General features: G+C 35.8%; 1 protein-coding gene across 1 annotated transcript in view; it reads left to right on the top strand.

The window, feature by feature from the left end:
* Positions 1–18021, top strand: part of NBEA (neurobeachin) — a 371654-nt gene extending 353633 nt beyond the window's left edge. Inside the window, exons 56-59 of the mRNA XM_072398659.1 lie at positions 9661–9762; positions 14689–14885; positions 15948–16099; positions 17494–18021. Coding sequence (XP_072254760.1) covers positions 9661–9762; positions 14689–14885; positions 15948–16099; positions 17494–17584 — 542 coding nt within the window. The 3' untranslated portion in view covers positions 17585–18021. The remainder of the gene's footprint in view (positions 1–9660; positions 9763–14688; positions 14886–15947; positions 16100–17493) is intronic.
* Positions 18022–18627: the final 606 nt, after the last annotated feature.

Here is an 18627-nt window from a genome sequence, read left to right as displayed (position 1 = left end):
CATTCAGTAAAAAAGTGTTCAATCAGTTTCAAAACAATATCCTGTAGGTTCTTTCCTTGCAGGTTGGTCTTCAAGTTACATTATCACCCTTGTTAATTTACTGAAACTGAATAAAGTGTGCACACATATTTTCTTTTCATGTTGTGGCTGTTAGTATCTTCAATTCCTTGTACTACAGGCAATAGCAATTTTAATAGACATCACAATCACCTATGTTCATGTTATTGTTTCTTTATTTTTGTCAGTGACTATATTGCACATATTTATTCAAATTTTGGGATATAATGTATAATGTTTTGGTCGAATTGAGGGTTCTGTAAATGCTTCTAAAATGTAATGCAGGGGCCTCTTTGTAAGATAAAAAATAGTATAAAATATACAAAATTTAAACTATACTTTTACTGATTACATCTAGCATGCACCTAATTGTATGCAATCCAATAAAAGGTGCTGTGGTACCTTTGGTCACACTCTATGTGCCCTTGTTAGAAATTCATAGTACACCCCAAGCCCTCCTTATGTACACTCCTTCATGTCCCTGTTTCCTTTTTCTATGCCCTCCCCATGCATATTGCTGTAAACGGTAGCGCATCCCAAGTTCTTTTCCGCACTCCCCTATTCTTTCTTGTATCAACTCATCTCAAAGTTGTTAGGGGTTTTCTGGTAGGCTGGCAAGGCATTCAGTGTAAAAATACCAGCCTTTAATATGCTGCAATTTTTACATTACTGGCCTGTTGGATCAATCAGGGGCTGGGCAGCATTGACAACATGACAGTGTTATTGGGCCAGACTAGTGGTCTTGGTAAATTAGATTCAGCAGGCTGCCCTTAGTTTAGAGACCCCTAATCTATTGTGTTGTCTTACCACTATAACATGTCAGATTTGACTAGATTTTAAAAATGGCTTTTTAGGCTACAACCAAGAAACTCCACATTTCCAGGATGCATGTTTAATTTTCCTTCTTCTTTTTTATTATTTCTGGTTTTGTGCCTATTTCATCATACGTTCCCATAGGTTATCTTATATTTTTATATTTATTACCACTTATTCTGTGTCTTTTTTTCTATTGTGTTTTTAATGTATGTCTGTATGTATGAAGTTTATTAAATATAAAAAGACATGTTAAAAAAAAATAGATTAAAAATATTGTTTGGTAAGAACAGCCAGGTTTGTAGCTGTTTAACCTCTGCATTATTTTTTAAACAAGCTACATACACATATACATTTTCTTCTTGTCATTTATTAGGAATATTCAAATCCCTAAACAATCAGTCATTGGTTACGAGCTTCCCCTACATAGTACATGTAGGACCAACTGTCCAAAAGTATTGTCTTTTTACCTATCCTTAAGAGAAACATAGGAATCACCTGACCATTTTTATATTCAACATGCTGACTAGTGTTCTGGTAGTCTTACAAAGTCAGATTTATGTATGTGTATGACATAAAGGCATGCTATACAATAGCATTTTGAATAGAGTGGGGGAGAAAAAAATCACTATAATTTCTTCGTTGTTGCCATATGCATTCCATTAGGGAAGTTTCCCTTCACTTTTTCTGACCTTTAGACTCAACAAAAAGTGAGTGAATATCTTTTCAAAGTCCAGTATATTCTTCCTCTTATGTTAGTTAGCACTATACAGTAGTTAGCACTATGATTTCCTCTTACAGGGCATTTGGAGCTTGAATTTTTATTCGCTTACCACAAAAAAGAAACATGTTGTCCCTAGATTTGTCAATGGGTGTGCATGAATCTGTACATTATGGATATTTAGTATCTCTGAAAATGTACCCATAGAATATAGGACAAAGAACGTTTTGAACAATGACTGCATATTAGGCAAATGCAATGTATTTTCTATACCTTTCTCTTTAATATCTGGATTTATGATGATTAGACAGAGAGGTGTGTGCTATACATAAATGACAACTACTACTAGGATAAATGTAAAAAACAACAATGTAGCCTATAACATTACTAATGGCAAACAGCTAAAACTGTTGTGATGGGTTCCTGCACCTTGTGTATGGTCTCTACACTTTATACTGCCTTGTATAGTGGTCCCAGCTCCCTCCATATGTACACCTTACTTATAGCTGAGGATTAAAGCACAGAAGCATTAAAAATATACAGACGGAGAAACAAGAAGTGGGTGTATATAGTTATAGTAGACAATTCACTTCTTGTTGCATTAAACAACAATTCTTCATGCAAAAAGAAGCTTGTTAGATAAAAATAAATGATAGCGAGTTGCACAATCTAGGTTAAATCCAATTAGTTAACATTATTAGGCTGAGCATGAAAAAGATACACTGATGATACACTTTGTAAAGGATTGCATTTCAGAAGCTGTCATCCAGAGGTTCAGATTAGAGATAGAATATGGAGTATGTGAAAAATCTGATAGGTTATTATAATTGACTGGGCTAGGTGTTAGACGTGATATTTTTAAAAGGATTTTTCTATTTCTTTTTTTTTTTTCTTCTAAAACAACTGAGACAACTAATTATCCATTTTTGGCTTCAGTGCATCCAATTAGTAAATGACAGGTAGTTTTATACAAGTTGTGTTCAAAACATTTTTATCCAAGGTTGTTTAAAATGCACATATAAATGATAGGGCACATAAATCATCATACCTGAATGAGCTTGCCTGAGATAATTTAGTGTAGTGATGAACGTAACTGAAGATTTTAATCATATTGTTTGCTATTAACAAAACTCTGTGTTCTGAGTTAATTTAATGATGCGCCAAATTTATTAAAGTAACATAACACAGTATTGTTATACTAAACATAAATGTGTATTTTGAACTGGAAATAGTCACCAATCTGTGTCTAACAATATCTCTGACACAGGGGTGGACATGGCCAACAGCGGGCCCCTGTGCAGAACTGATTTGGGGTCCTCTGCTCCTGTTGGCTAAGGAGAGTCAGGGCCCTTGTACAGTGGCACTGTTTGCACCTCCTTTTGTCCACCTCTGCTCTTACATTATTTCCATAACTCTTAAGCCTGGGTTACAGTTATGCAGCACCGAAGTAACACTTATATTAAGTTGGTGGGCTGCAATGTCATTCATTATTTCCATTACTGCTTCATTTCGGCTTTTTAATCTGGAATCAGCTGCTAATGACTGCCCTTTATTTTTTTAAATGTGTTTTCACAAATGTGACTTCCAATATATTCAGTTCCACCAGCTGTTTACAGCCTTACACATTTGTTAATTGTCTTTCTCACTTTTTGTGTGGTTAGGTATGTTTATTGTGAATCTCGGTGTTCATATTTATGGGAAAGACTGACATGTAACAGATTTTTTTTTCTATTTTAATACCACATCACAACATATAATAAAATCAAGAAATAGAAACAAAAAGAAACTCCAGAACAGATCACACACCTGAATGCCAAATACTTTATTAAATTGATGTCTCAAACCCATCCAAATATTCATACATACCAAATGTATGTCCTCTTAGATGATAATTGTATGAGAGGACCCACTATAATATAAGAAAAGGTTTTTGTATAAAAGCAAAAATACTGCAAGCATTATGTGGGAATACTAAAAGTGTAAACATGGGTTCTGTGGATGGATAATAGTAGTAACAGGAAAGTAGGTATAGTATTATCAAATACATACATTGCAAATATTAAAACACATTGTAATTGTTAAAGTACAATACAATTATGAGCCTTTTTAGGTATACATCTATATTAAATATATCCATATATTGAGAAAAAAATTTAGAGAAATTAAAAGACAATTACGTGCAATTAAAAATGTTTTAAGCCAGCATATATCAGCAAATTATACTGTGCATACAGTGAGAATAATATATAGAAATTTAAAGACAATTAAAATACAATGTAATTATAAACCAGCATATATTAGCAAATTATACTGTCCATACAGTGAGAATAATCTATAGAAAATAAAAGCATTTAATAACTAACACAATTGTGATGGAGGAGATAGTAAATGTTCCTTCACTATGAAATAAATCGATCACTGAGACAAAATTGCACATAAATTTAAATATGTGTCACCTAGTAATCATTGGGAAAATCATTAACCTGTACTGCGGACATTCCCTTATTCCTTCATTGGCAATACATTGCTCTTATTAGGCGTATGATTAATTATTTTGATTTAAGGTATGATGCTTACAAATAAATAGCCCAGTTGCAATGCTTTGTGGCTGTAGAAATGGTTTTCTTGTTCTACAGAGATCGGCTTTTTTTCAGATGGACACACTGTGATCGCGTAAGGCGCTTTATGAAGATAAATTGTTTTCTAACAGAATATTGAACTTTAGGTTGTCTCAATAAGTGATGCCAGGATCAATAAACATTGACATTTAAGTCCACATAAGTGATGGTCTTTGACTCTCCAGGGGAATGTGTGGAAAGTGGAAGTAGAGAGGTCTTCTGGATTTCGACAATGTTAGAGATAATCATTAACTACTGGAAGATCCTCATTTATAAACAGGTTCACCCTAAACATCTTTCTGTACCGCTTCCATATTGTTGTCAGGCAATCTGCCTCTGTCTCCCAGTCAAAACTTTGCTATACACATGATTTTATAGAGCAGATATCAAGTAAAATGTAGGTACATTCAATGCTTGCATTTTAAATAAATCTAATAATTCAATAACTTAGGTACAATAATTTGGGTCTTTTTCGAATTTTAGCTTTAAATGAGTATTCTATCCAATGCTGTAAAAAGTAGTGCTGATAGTAATTTAGTGAATGTGTGATACCTATTGGTTTTTCACTAATTGGTTTCGATGCATAGCCCTGCCTCTACAGCTAGATCATCATTTGTAACCCTGCTGCCATTATTGAAGTAGATTTTATAGTCTATAAACATTTTTGTTGAATATTTTATGGGTTTACATTCTTTAATTTTGGCTGCTGATGGTAAAATGAAGGCCTATACATGTTTTCACTTATTTTATAATACTACTTATTCTGTGCTTCCTGAAATTTGATACAGCTTTTCCTATATCACCATGACAACCAGATCAATCAACAAATTCTGTAGCCATTACTCAACAGCAGTATTATCACCATGGCAACCAGCAGACCAGTCAGTGCTCTATTATCTCCTGCAGATCTGATTAATGGCTCCAGGGAAGCCCTCTGCCAGACATGGGTGACACTTGGGTCCCAGTGTACAGGTGTCCAAATTCATTCTGCCTAGCCTGTCAGTGTCTTGGATATTCATGTGTTGCTCTCTTCCGTTCTTTAAGCCCCTTTATATTGACCCCATCCCACCAAAGTGCCTGAAATACGTTGGCATGTGCCATGCAGTAGTACTGTATTGACATTGCCATTTCCAGCCTGATTTCTACTGTGCAGTGTATTATGGAGAAATATATTAACATAGATTACACACACTTCTACCAGTAGTATTTAAAGCAGAACTAAAGCTTTAGTTTAAAATATTGTGATCAGACAGGTCCTTTATTGCTGAAGGAACAGGGTATGTCTTTTCTGGAATAAAATACCCTTACCTGCCTGGCCACAATTCCTCTCTGTTCCTTTGTGGTTGCCGCCATCTTCTTCTACTCTTCTGAGCTTCCCATCTTTGGCCTTTAAGATTGGCTGAGCCAGCATGACATAACTTCAGTTTATCCTGTCTCAGCAGCCCTGGGGTATGCAGAGGTAGCTGACATACGCTGATCCGCTCATGTACTCTCACTTCCTGTTCCACTAACATCCAATATCTGCTGCAAAGTGTCGCCAAGACGGGAATAGAGGGAAATCTCCCCAAAGGAGGCATATACCCTAATCAAATCCCAACACAGCATCTAAGCAATATTCTACACCTTATAAAACCTAAATACAGAAATTTGGGAGATAGGCATGCTAAAGTGCTGTGTAATATGTCAGCGCTATATAAATACTGTATAATAATATTCTTTGACACACTCTAGTAAGATTACCTCTTACACTGATCATTTTAAACCCATGTTATATTGGAATTTTACTTAAATTAAACTAAACTTTAAAATCGAGACACATTCAAAAGCAGTTTTTCTGAAATTGCCATCCCTAGAACTATGCATTATTTGTGAAAGGGAACAAAATCTGCAATAACCGTGCATTTTTTTTAAATTTCAGACATGACCAATATAGGGCCTTTAATGGGATTATTATGTATTTAGGGTTATTGAAATACACTTCAGAAAGAATATGACAATGAATTTTGATTACAATAATAATCTGTGCACTAAAGCTCCGATACTCAGAGGTAGTAGCAAACTTGTTAGGCTTAGTGCATCTTTGTCTCTCTTTTCCTATTTTGTTTATCTATATTGTTCATAACAAATGACAACTCATTTTTTAGAAATTTCTTGCATAACCCTACCTCTGAATTTTTGTACCATAGTCTTAGAGACTGTTATTTTAAAATACTTATATTGTGTTGCACTCTCATCAATTGACTCCTCACTATCAATAAAAAAGACAAGAGTAGCAAAATCTGTTGGATATAAAACAGCGGATTTTTGACAGATTGCAATATAAAGCATTATGTAAAACAAACTATCAACAAAACTTTTTCCATATCAATACATTTGTTTAATTTGGATAGACTGAACAATATTTTTTAGTTCAGGGGTCGGCAGACTCCGGCCTTTAGGCCAAATACGGCCTAGCCGGTAGTTTATTCTGGTCTAACGCCCCCTGGCCGACCTGGCCTGAAATGGCCTATTGGCCATGAAAGTTTGCCGACCCCTGGTTTAGTTCATCAGGGAACAATGAAAAGATGTGAAGGTTACCTCACCATTAAGCAAATACAGTACATTAGTATTGCAATGCCAGCAAATTAAACAATGTTCAGTGGGTGCCATGTTGGGTAAAATTAATTTGGGCTTAGATTAGTTCATGCCTCAGCAAATGCAATTGGAGTCCTTCATCACCACCACCACAGTTTGTTGTAAGTGGAACATGTTCTTATACACAAAACAGTTATTCAACAAAATTTGGTCAAATAAATGGTTAAACAGTTGAAAAGTCATTTACTTCTGTATAATATTTCTAGAGCAACAACATTATATCAAAATGTACATGCTTGGCATGCCCCATGTCACTAGTATTGCCACAAGTGGTAGCAAACATTTGCCCAGAAATGTAGCAATCAATGCAAATATCAAATTCACGGTAATCGTTCTTTGTATGTTAGGGGCACTATGTAAATAATTGGAATCCATAGATGGCCAACAAGAATTGTCACCTAACAAAGTTTCCTAATTGTCCAAGTCAGAACAGGGCACAGACGTTCATAAACTGTTAGATCTGAAAGGAGGGTACGATGGATCCTACCTGTTTCAGGTAATCGTTACTTTACCTTTTAATTTTTAAGCACTTCCTCCATTCATAAAGAGTATTCTCTTTACCAATCCTGTCCCTAGTAAAATATGTGGCAGAAAGTGCATTGTGAAGTCCCCGTTCCAGCTGACTAAATCTCTCTGAGTTTATAATGTTCCATAAACATTGTTTTTGTATGGTGGCACTGCATTGAAGATGTATTTCAGCTGTGGCAGGACGACAGTGGAGCTCTGTCATCCCACAAGGAACTAAACAATTTTGATCAATCCAATCAAATATGTATATAGCTTTGGAAATATTTCCTTTCCTCAATACTAGTTTTTTACAAGCAATCAGATGGTTTATATAGTGATTATATATAGTGATTCATATTGCAAATTGGCTGTCAGAAACCAGCTGCTCCTATACAAAAGCTCCCTCTCTTCTATATATTTAAATCCGTAGTTTGTAGTCAGTAGATGGGAGTGGAATATTTTGTGAGCAATGAGAAGAACCGGTCACTAAGACTGGAGGAGATAGTTTAGACATTCAGAACTAGGGGATACCCAGAGGGTTTCCTTCAAAATGAGATGCCATTTGTTATAAACAATAAAAAGAAAAAAATAAGGAGAGACAGAGACAAAGGCTCTCTATGCCCAAAAGGATTGTGTTTACCTCTCAGTATCTTATAAGGCTCCATGCCCAAATTCTCGCTATTATAAAATATATTGGCATATTCTTTCTCCACTGTATTTCAATATTCATGCTTTCAGGCCAAACTGTTGCTTGAGAGATAAAGGTTGTTCTCATCCAGGTTGTAGGCAATGCTGCTTGATTCTCGAGGGAAGTGATATAAGGTATGTGAACACTTGTGCTGAATTATTGCCAGTATACATATGTTATTTATGTACTGATTCAGCCTGTGCTTTGGTTATACATATAAAACTATTCAAAAGATATAGGATTGGCAAACTATAGGGTTTGTAATTTGCATAACCAATCTGCTAAAAAAAAAATCAAAAATGGATGGATTTTGAGGTTCATAATGATAGATCACATGTGATAGATACACAAACTCTCCTTTTTGCACTCTTGTTGGTTTTTCAAAGATTATGGGACATATCCAAACATACAATTGCATATATTCTTTCTTTGCCCACAAGTCTATGGAAGAGGGTAGCAAACCGCTACTGTTTGCCGCATGCATCACCTGAACAAAACACATTGCAACACTACTACAAACAACCAAAAAAAAAAACATAGGAAATTAAGCTTTGTTCCACTATTAGGCTTACCCTTATAGTATATTTTTTGTGGTTGACAGTGTTTCAGTTATGTTGTTGCTTCGATTGGTTACTCTGTTGCTATGTGGAAGATGGATTTTTTTTTTGTATGTTTAATGTGAGATTATTACACACCTGTTGAGTAGAGCCATTTAAGGGCCCTGCATCTAGCAGGGAGAATCCTCTGTGTACGGCTCACCCACAGCTGTAATTATACTATATATATATATATATATATATATATACACACAAATTATAATATAATAATATATCCATATATAATATATATAACATTTCAAGAAATTTTAGTAAAGTACATTCTCTTGTTTAGTAGATAATACCATTTTTACTGTCCCTGTCTGACCCTCCTGGAAATTTAGATGGCAACATTTTTGCTAAATTGGTTAAGCTTGCAGCAATGAGGTTTCAATTCCCTGTAGATTCTCTTCACCTGAAGTCTTTTTTGTTTCTTAGCCTTTATCCTTGTGCTACATCTATCATTTAGGATGTGACAGTATGCGTTGCTGAATTTTGAATGATTGTTGCAGTGCTTGGCATCTGTCCCTTGGAAGGATGAAACGTTTGTTGTTGTCCTTTACGCTTCAGCCATTGTCTTTTCTCCAAGATTATGTTTACAATGGCCTTTTTTTACTAATTCTGTACTGTAAATACAGGCAATAGAACATACATATAATATTACCCAGTCATGAATGTGCGTTTTTTAAAACACATGCGGGCTGAAATATCGAAAAAAATGCATTTTCCAAAAAAGTGAGTTCTAGTTATATTTCTTTGGGGGGAACATGTTTAGCTAAAATCACTAGTCGACATTTAGCCAAAGCAAAGAATGCATTACTGAATCTGATTAAACTTCTGCCTTTTGCTTCCTTCATAGCTAGCATCCTGAATGTTTACTGCCATATATTTATTATTTTTCTGCCTGTAAATAGTAAATATGAAAACCGTGTATTTTTCATGACAATTTTGTTGTTGTTTGTATGTTATTATTCTGACTATTTGTACCCTTTGACAGTTTTACATTTTTTACCTTTAATATTTCAGGTGATTACCCAGCTCCTCGGGCCGTTCTGACTGGCCATGATCATGAAGTTGTCTGCGTATCAGTATGTGCTGAACTGGGTCTCGTCATCAGTGGAGCTAAAGGTTTGTTAATAGTGCACCATTTTTATTCAGCATTGTATAGAAAGATTTTGTAAAAGTATTGGAACCATGTGAACATCAAAATGATATAACTTTGTAGATACGTTGGTTGGCTTCTGCGAAGCATCACTTTACATACCAATGAAGTCCTTGCTATTGTACTGATTAGTTTAACTGCTTTGTATAGTGTAACAGAAAAGATTTTGGGTTGTAAGATGCCGAAGGTAAGTCTCCCAACTCCTTCTCCACTTAATCTACTAATACTACCATGTTAATAAGTAGAGAGTTTTCGAGAGTTTTAGGTAAACCAGTTTAGGCAACACCCCAGGTTTGACATGAGTGTAAAACAATAGAATTGTGCCTAACTTCCCTACTCTCCCCTTCTTTCAGTGTTGTGTTTACTGTCAAATGACAGTTGTTCTTTAAGAGAGATGGTAAGATTTTGGAGGAGTTGGCTGTAAGATCCAATAACCCTAAAGTGGAAATAAACCTAAAAATTAAAAAACTGCAGCCAGACAGGTCTTTTATTGTAGAAGGGACAGGCAATGTCCCAACTGCAATAAAATAAACTTACCTGCCTGATCGCAATATTTTTTTTGTACTCGCCTGTTCCTGTTCTGTCATGGGCGTCGCCATCTTCTTTCTTGTCTTTCTGCTTTTACTGTTCAGCCTACTTGATTGCCTGGGCTGAAATGTCGTAGATTCTTCGCAAACATTCTAGAGTTCATTTGGTCCCGGCAGCCACAAGGGGATACTGGGATGCTCCAGGTATCCTTTCCGAATTTTTTGACAGATTAGAAAGTGATCAGGCAGGTCAAAATGCCTTTTGCAGACAAGATAATGCCTGTCCCTTTTGGCAACAGAACCCTTTGAAAGTGAAAGTTCCGCTTTATTGTATATGTGGGGTAGGTAAGTTGGGAGCAGTTGCTAGCTTGTCTCTCTGATGCTCCAAGTTTACAGAAGTCCATCATGTGACAATTGCCCCTTAATTTTAAAGCCTTCCTAAGTTCATAATTAAATAAACCATAAAAAACTGTTCAAAAAACTTGAACTTTACATCTTTTGGTCCTCAAATATGATAGAAACTTCTCTGGTCAATAGAGGACAAGAAGCAGAAGATGGTGAGATTCAGCTTTTATCCCAAGAAAAGTTAATTGTATATCAGTTCAGTTTCCTGTGTTCCTGTATGTGCTGATAGTTTGACATAAATACGGATAGCCTAGGCTTGTAACAGGCTTCATAAAATAATATCTGATATTCACAAGTTTAGTGGTAGCGCATCTTCCCATATATTGCATCAAATCAGCCTTTGTTATTGGTGCATCTATTTTATCATATAGCCCAAATGGAGGAAACAGATTTTGATGAATGTTCCTCCCTCCTTAGAACTTGTTCAGTGTTTTAAACAGGCGGTGGATTTACATGAATTTTCCCAGATGATTAGCTTACAAGCTATTTTGTCCCTGTCTGACACGAGTGAACACTCTAAGATCCTTTGATTGGATTTTCTCTTGAGAAGGCTTTAGTATATTTGGTTTCATTTAACATGTTTTTCTAAATAAGAGGACAGATGTCAGAAGGGCTTCAGAAAATCTGTAGATTGCACTTCATACCTAAGCTGCCTTTGGCTTTGATCAGGATCCACCTCCCGTATAGCGGGACACGCCTGTTAGTGTCTACCTTACCATGCAACCTCAATAGATATGTTACAAGCCTGCTCATTCTAATTGAGTAGGTTTCCTTTTTTATAATCAGGCTATTATTTATTCCATTTCCCTGGTTATCTGACATGGATAAATCCCATTTTGGACACAAATCTATTTGAAACTTTAGCTTTATCAGCTGCCACCATTTGTGTTAGCTCTTCTGCTGTCTTGTTTCATTTTTTTCTTTTTTTTTTTGTGAATTTTAGAACATATTTTTATAACTCATACATTTGGAAGTAAGTCTGTTTATAAAACATAGCAGAGATATCTATTTAAAATTAAGAAAATTAAAGTGTCAGTCTTACAAAACTGATATTTTATTAGATAAATATTAATCAGTGACTTCATCTGTGTAATTTGTGCAAAGCCGGAGTCTCATGTTCTAGCAAAGTGATATGACTCTTACATGGGAGATGCTCCACTGCCGTGTACACTTTTAACTTATGAAGAAGCATTAAATTCAGAAGGAGAGTCAGGCCTGACTTTTTTAAACATTGCTTCCTATAAATAAACTGAATTATCATTTGTTCAGTTTTATTTTGTAGGCGTTTATTTCTTACTCATCTGAATTGGTCAATTTTCCTCCCCCATTCTGAATATTATTTTTGAATATACATTTTCGTCACAGTAGTTTGTGATTGACTTCCAGAGCTCCTTTAGTTTAGACATAGCTCTTGGTTACTTGGCCATATTGGTATTCCTTAGGAAAATTAGGAGGCTTCACTAAAGTCCTTGAATGTTGAGAACCCAATGTGCTTGATCTCCAAGACCAGAGAAGATAGACTATGATGGGTAATTCAGTAAATTTGGAATTGATCTATCCAGGATTAAAAATATTTGCCAGCTAATAACAAATAATTTTTTGAAATTCATTCCAGGTTTACTGGATCACCCCAGTTCTCCCATGATAGTATTTCTTCTTCAGAGCTTTAGGTAATCAGGTGTGTGTACGTATGAACATTGAATCTACCTAAGTACAAAAAGTAAAAAACCTTGGTGCCATGGACATTACAAGAAATCCAGCAGGTTGAAAGCTTCGTCTAAGACTCTTTTTATTCTGATTGATAATGCTGAGAATAATAGCAATTCCCTAACCCAGCAAAATACTTCTGAAAAGGTAGACATGTGAAGATCACCTAACATGTAAAGCTGAATATTCTAGTATAGTGAGAGAAGGGTCTTCCCAGCATCCATCATATGCATGTTGCAGACTCATGAGGAGGATTATGAACAGTCCCTAAACACTATATACTTATTAATATTATTATTAATATTATTATTATTTTTTATTATTATTAACAGGATTTATACAGCTGATAAAAGTTAGTTTTATTAGTTGTAATGTTTAGTATACACAATATAACATATGTGTGTTATATTGTGTATACTAAACTTTACAACTAATAAAAATAACTTTTATCAGTTTAAAAAAAAATAGTGCCCCATAAAAAGCCTTCTTTTTTCTTCTTTCTTCATTCTTTCCCCTCTCTTCTCGTCTTCACCACTTTTACTATGTAAACATTTGACCGTTTAGGACTTGGCACCAATCTATACAACTCATAAATAACAATTCACTAGCTCTGATGGTGCACAGTATTAGATGCATTAACTCACTATTACATGCAATAAACGTAGGAGATAATCAACAAAGTCATTCAGAATCTTAAAAAAAGAAAACACTTCCAAATATGTGTAAAGGAAGGATAAAGCATTTAATGATCATTCCTCGCATTGTAATGACACTTGTAGCCCTTGTTATCAGGCAATAAATATTCTAGTAGCAGGTAACTGCCGGACTTATTGATTGTTTACAGTAAAACTAAAGTAGCTTTATGTTAAAAGCACATCAGAGAGACGAGCCACATAGAATGAGCTTTAATATTGTGCTCTTCAGGAAAACAATGATTATCTGAGATGTACTCTTCACAATATTACAGACCTCTCAGTGACTTTTTTTGAAATGCCAAATTACTTTCATTTACGTTCATCCAGGAGTGAATAATCCACATTTCATTGAAAGAACAAAAGAGGCGATCACCCAGAAACAGTGCATTTTCTTTACATCTGTGTTCTCGCTTTCAGAGACAATGGAGGAGTGCCGCGGAGAATCTTGTAGTAAATATGTGCGCGACATCCTCTCTCACAGCCCGCTGACCTTGTCTGAATATCCTACAATTTGCTTTGAATAATTTAGCTCTTTTTTTGCAGTGTGTCAGTAGCTACTGTGTTTGTATTGACGTTTGTATCTTAACATATGTGCTGCCCTTAGCCACGTATTAAGCTCATCGAAACTTAGAATATGGAAGGATGTTGTGATCAGACCTAGCAGATGTCAACTCCTTATTTAAAGATAATTGATTTTTAGAAATGTGGAGAGAGGCATAACTCTTTTTAGGTCATAGAATAATATGTATTATGCTTATATTTTATTATTATATTTTAGTTTTTTTAAGTTGTTTTGCACTTAATTTACTGTAATAGCTTTTGTTTCCTTACACATATTTTTTTCCTATTTGCTGGTGCCCAGCCTTTCAAAATATGTATTTAACCAAGGGCTGGAATAATGTTAATGCTAAATTTTTGTTACGTGGGAAAATCATTTACGATCATGAAAATCTGTCCCATGCTGTTTATGAGTCTGCTGTGCGGCTATTGTTTTACTATGGAGAGGACGCAGCGGGGCGCCTACAACTTGTGGTTCCCTCCCTATAAATTAAAACAATGCTGCATCCTGCTACATCCTCCCCATAGGAAACAATAGCCACACAACAAATTGCTAAACTATATTGTGGGACCTCTATACTAACAGCAGAAATGGCAACTGCAACAATTATTAAGTCTCTGTACTAGCCTCGGTACTAGCCTCTGCCTTGGAACTAGTTTAAGTAGTGGCTTTACATTGGACTGTGTTCCCTGGAGGTGAAGCTGATTTTCTAAAGGATTTGATTAAATCTTGTAAAAAGTAATCCTGCTTATTTTATCTGTTGGATAATTTAATCTATTCTAACATTTATTTATATCCAACCTTAAATTGTCTTGTTTACCTGAATTTGATGGAGTAATCAGTCATTTTGAAACATTGGCTAAATCACTGAATGTGATTCTATACCCAGCTCCTATTTGTACATTGAATTTAAATTAAGCCTGGTTTGTTATATGGGTGACCACTTTCTTCTTTATCTGTCAAAGTATGATGTGAAGCATTACATTTCGTTTTTTTCAGAGGGTCCGTGCTTGGTCCATACCATCACTGGAGATCTACTCAGAGCACTGGAAGGCCCAGAGAATTGCTTGTACCCTCGTCTGATTTCTGTTTCCAGTGAGGGTCATTGTATTATATATTACGAAAGAGGGCGGTTTTGCAACTTCAGCATTAATGGCAAGCTTCTGGGCCAGATGGAGATCAATGATTCAACCAGGGTATGTGATGATATCCATTTGTTTGGTTAACCATCTTCAAGCTAAAAAGTTGAGTTCTATAATTCTTGAAAACTCGCAAGTGAGGTGTAAATGTTTGTATTTACCACTTAATATGCTCAACCTAGAAGTCTAACGCTTAGCAGAGATTTACCAAAATTCAGGTGTAAATTGCTGCCCGTATCTCCAAGATTCACTCTCTCTAACTTTTCTAGTGAGCAATGTCATTATGGGCATGATTTATGAAATCTCTCTAAGGCTGGAGAGGATAAACTTTCATCAATAAAGCTGGGTGATCCAGCAAGCATGGAATGAATCTGGACCAGGATTCTAAACATTTGATAGCAAATGACTTTGAAGATATTCATTCTAGGTTTGCTGGATCACCCAACTTCACTGATAAAAGTGTATCCTCTACAAACCCACTGACTGAAAATAAGGGGGAAAAAATTTTAAGGTGTCACTAGAAAAGGAATATTGGAAAATCCTTTACTGGGCACAATTTTCTTCATGGCAATGGTCTCATTTTAATGGATGTCCATAAAAAAAGCCCGAGGCCTTTGAGCATTGGTAGGCTGTAGGTAGGCTTATACAGGTAGTGCAGGTAATTGGTAGGTGGGGGAACAGTGCAGACTCATCTTGTAGTAGAAACTCTTTTACTAATTTAGGGATCATTAGCGCCAGTTCCTGAAGCACAACTTGAATCTATATTTTCATGGGAAAATAAGATAAAAAGAATAGACATCTCAGGCTCCAATTCGATATGGTGCTGTAAACTTTATGACGATAAACATCTAGTTCATATAAATATAGAATAAGTGTTGTTAGGAGAATGATTTGAAATGTCAAGTTGCCATGTATGTATAATAAACAACCATGGCTCATAAGCTTAGAAAGCAATATCGCCCCAAGGTTCCTTTTTATTGCCAACGTTCTCTTCCTGGCCGGAGATGTTTGCCTTGCCAGTTAATCGTCATTTTTGTTATGTGCTGTCTGAAATTTCTCCCATAATAATTAATCTTACTGAAACGTCTGTGAATGAATGCTATGTTCTTTTTCATCCAGGCCATCCTTCTGAGCAGCGATGGCCAGAACCTTGTGACTGGTGGAGATAATGGTGTTGTAGAAGTCTGGCAAGCTTGTGATTTTAAGCAGCTCTATATTTACCCTGGCTGTGATGCGGGAATAAGAGCCATGGATCTGTCACATGATCAAAGGTGAGTCTGCAACTATGTATAATGTGTGTATAGAGATGTTAAAGTGACCCAGGGAATTAAAATTCCCACTTTTAGTCTTTCTGTGCTCTAATCACGATTTTCTACCTCCCTTCAGTAGATAGAGTACATGCCTAAACTTTAAATTGTCCAGCACAGTGAACGTCATCACTGGTTCTGGTAGGGCTACAGCTACCCTAAGTTTGTTGTTGGCTTGATAAATTTAACATTGGAGTTCTTGGTGCTAAGCCTTTGTTGTATTTTGTCCTGGCACTATGGTCCATCATAATTTCATTGTTATCAGGATGATAATCATTTCACTCCCAGTTGCTGCTGCACACACTACTAATGTCATTAGGCAGAAGAGGAAATTAGAATAATGAACATGTGTCAACATTTGTACTATTTGGTAATTGTACCCCCACAAGTTGCCCATTATTATAATACCTTTATTAACAAATAATAAACAATTTATTTGATGTTTTGTTATACTTCTGATTTTTTGTTATACATCTGATTTGTTATACTTTGATATCTGGGCTTTTCATTATAGAAAAGCCATTCCAACTGCCACCCTAAAAAGACAATATTGTGTCCAATAAGACTGCACCAGTAACCAGTATGTTCACTGTTACTGGATGAGGGGGGTTATTTGGTGGAGCCAATATAGAGCAATACCACCTTAATTGGCTGGGCCGAGAATGACAGGCGTAGGGGTGTTCATTTATTTCCAGCAAACATGCGGGGGAAGCCGGGATTGCCAGGTATCCTGGCTCGGCTCAGCTTTTTGGACAGATACACGGAAAAATCAGGCATGTAGGTGGAGTTTTGCAGAAGGGACATTACCTGCCCCTTTTTGCAAAAATTACCCGCCTGATCGTTGATTTATACAACGGTTGTGCTTTATTAAAGCTAATAGTGGCATCTTGTGATGTCTACTCTCAGAAATGTATAATGCTGGAAGCCCTACTTTAATGTCCTAAATCATTAATTTGGCACACTTTCAAAGAATATACCTGCTGTTTTTTTACATTCCGTTTACGGAACAATCTCTGTTGGAAACAATTTACATTTCAGATGGATACATACATGATTAAAGTTAAACAGCAGGCAGATATAAAAGACACTAATTAATGCAGCTCTGTATTTGTTGAAAAGCTTTATTTTTGTAAAAATGTATGCAACCTGTTTACCTTCCTATCCCCTTAGTCTTTCCTCCCTCAGGTTCCCGCTCTGGTCTTTGTGTCATGGGTGTTGTGGATGATCTCCAATTTATGTTTTTATTTTTTGTTTTGACACTTCGTTATCTGCCTTGTCTTTTATTCAACAAAATTCTAATTCCTTATAAAAAAAAGGAATAAACAGTTCTTGATTGTTACTTTTTTTTCTCCTTTTAGGACCTTGATCACTGGCATGGCTTCTGGTAGCATTGTAGCTTTTAACATAGATTTTAATAGATGGCATTACGAACATCAGAACAGATACTAAAGTTGACTGAAGTGCTGATTGCCAAGTTTTCACCCTGAGAGCACAAGCGCTGCAGTTCCTAGGCGTTGTCACCTCCGGTGGAAAAGCAAGTCTGTATAGAGCTCCTACGTTGTACATTCCATTACACCCAGCAATAGCTGTACATTGTAGTCAGCAAAGCCACTTTTCATTGTGTTTCTTTTTCACAACTGAACACCAGCTGCTAAAGGCACGCTTGTACCATGCAAACTGACAATGAACTGGAGTCTCCAAATTATTTCAATTTTCATTCTGAAAGAGCTGATGGGACACACTACGATCACAAGACATTCTGAAGAAGACTTGGTGTCCAAGCTGCGATGGTGTTTAGTCCACACGTCTTACATCCCATTTCCAGCCTCTTTTCAAGCTGTGAACAAAAAAAATATAAAAAAATAATAAAAAAAATATGTTTGATACTTTGTACATCAGATGCACATCTTTAACTTTAAAAGGGATACTTTTGTAAAAGTAAAACCTTGTATAAAGAACAAACAAACAACAAAAAAAAAAGTTTCTTAGTTTTATCGTGAAGCTAAACGGTGCTTGTACTTTAAACCTGGCAAAGCAGGTATATTCTGGAAATGTAAAAAAGGACGCGGCTTGCTTTTAAAGGTTGATTATGGGTCTATCAAATCCTTTTAACATTTACACCAAAATATGCTTTGCACTGTTGTTTTTATTTCTCTTTTCACGTCAAGTCCCATAACCCTTCATAACATAGGGATATGAAGCCATGGTTTGCCATAAATCTCTCACACTTGCTGTACCTATTTTATTTATGATCATTATGAAAGGAGAGATAAGGCAGCAATTACATATGCCCTGATGTTTTTTTTCCCCCCCGGAAAGGGTATTTATATTTCATGGTGCCGAACTATTCCAGTTTTTGACCAGAATTTAAAACTTCACCACACTAAGAAGCAGAAGTCAAGGAAGACAGAAATGTGATTTATGTGTTTTTATTTTAATGTAATTGCTTAGGCTATGGTTAAGAAAAATGGTGTCGTCTACCAAGATGCAGT

The sequence above is a fragment of the Pyxicephalus adspersus genome, chromosome 1 (assembly GCF_032062135.1).
Source record: "Pyxicephalus adspersus chromosome 1, UCB_Pads_2.0, whole genome shotgun sequence".
NCBI lineage: Eukaryota > Metazoa > Chordata > Amphibia > Anura > Pyxicephalidae > Pyxicephalus > Pyxicephalus adspersus.
This window is presented reverse-complemented; position numbering and strand designations above follow the sequence as displayed.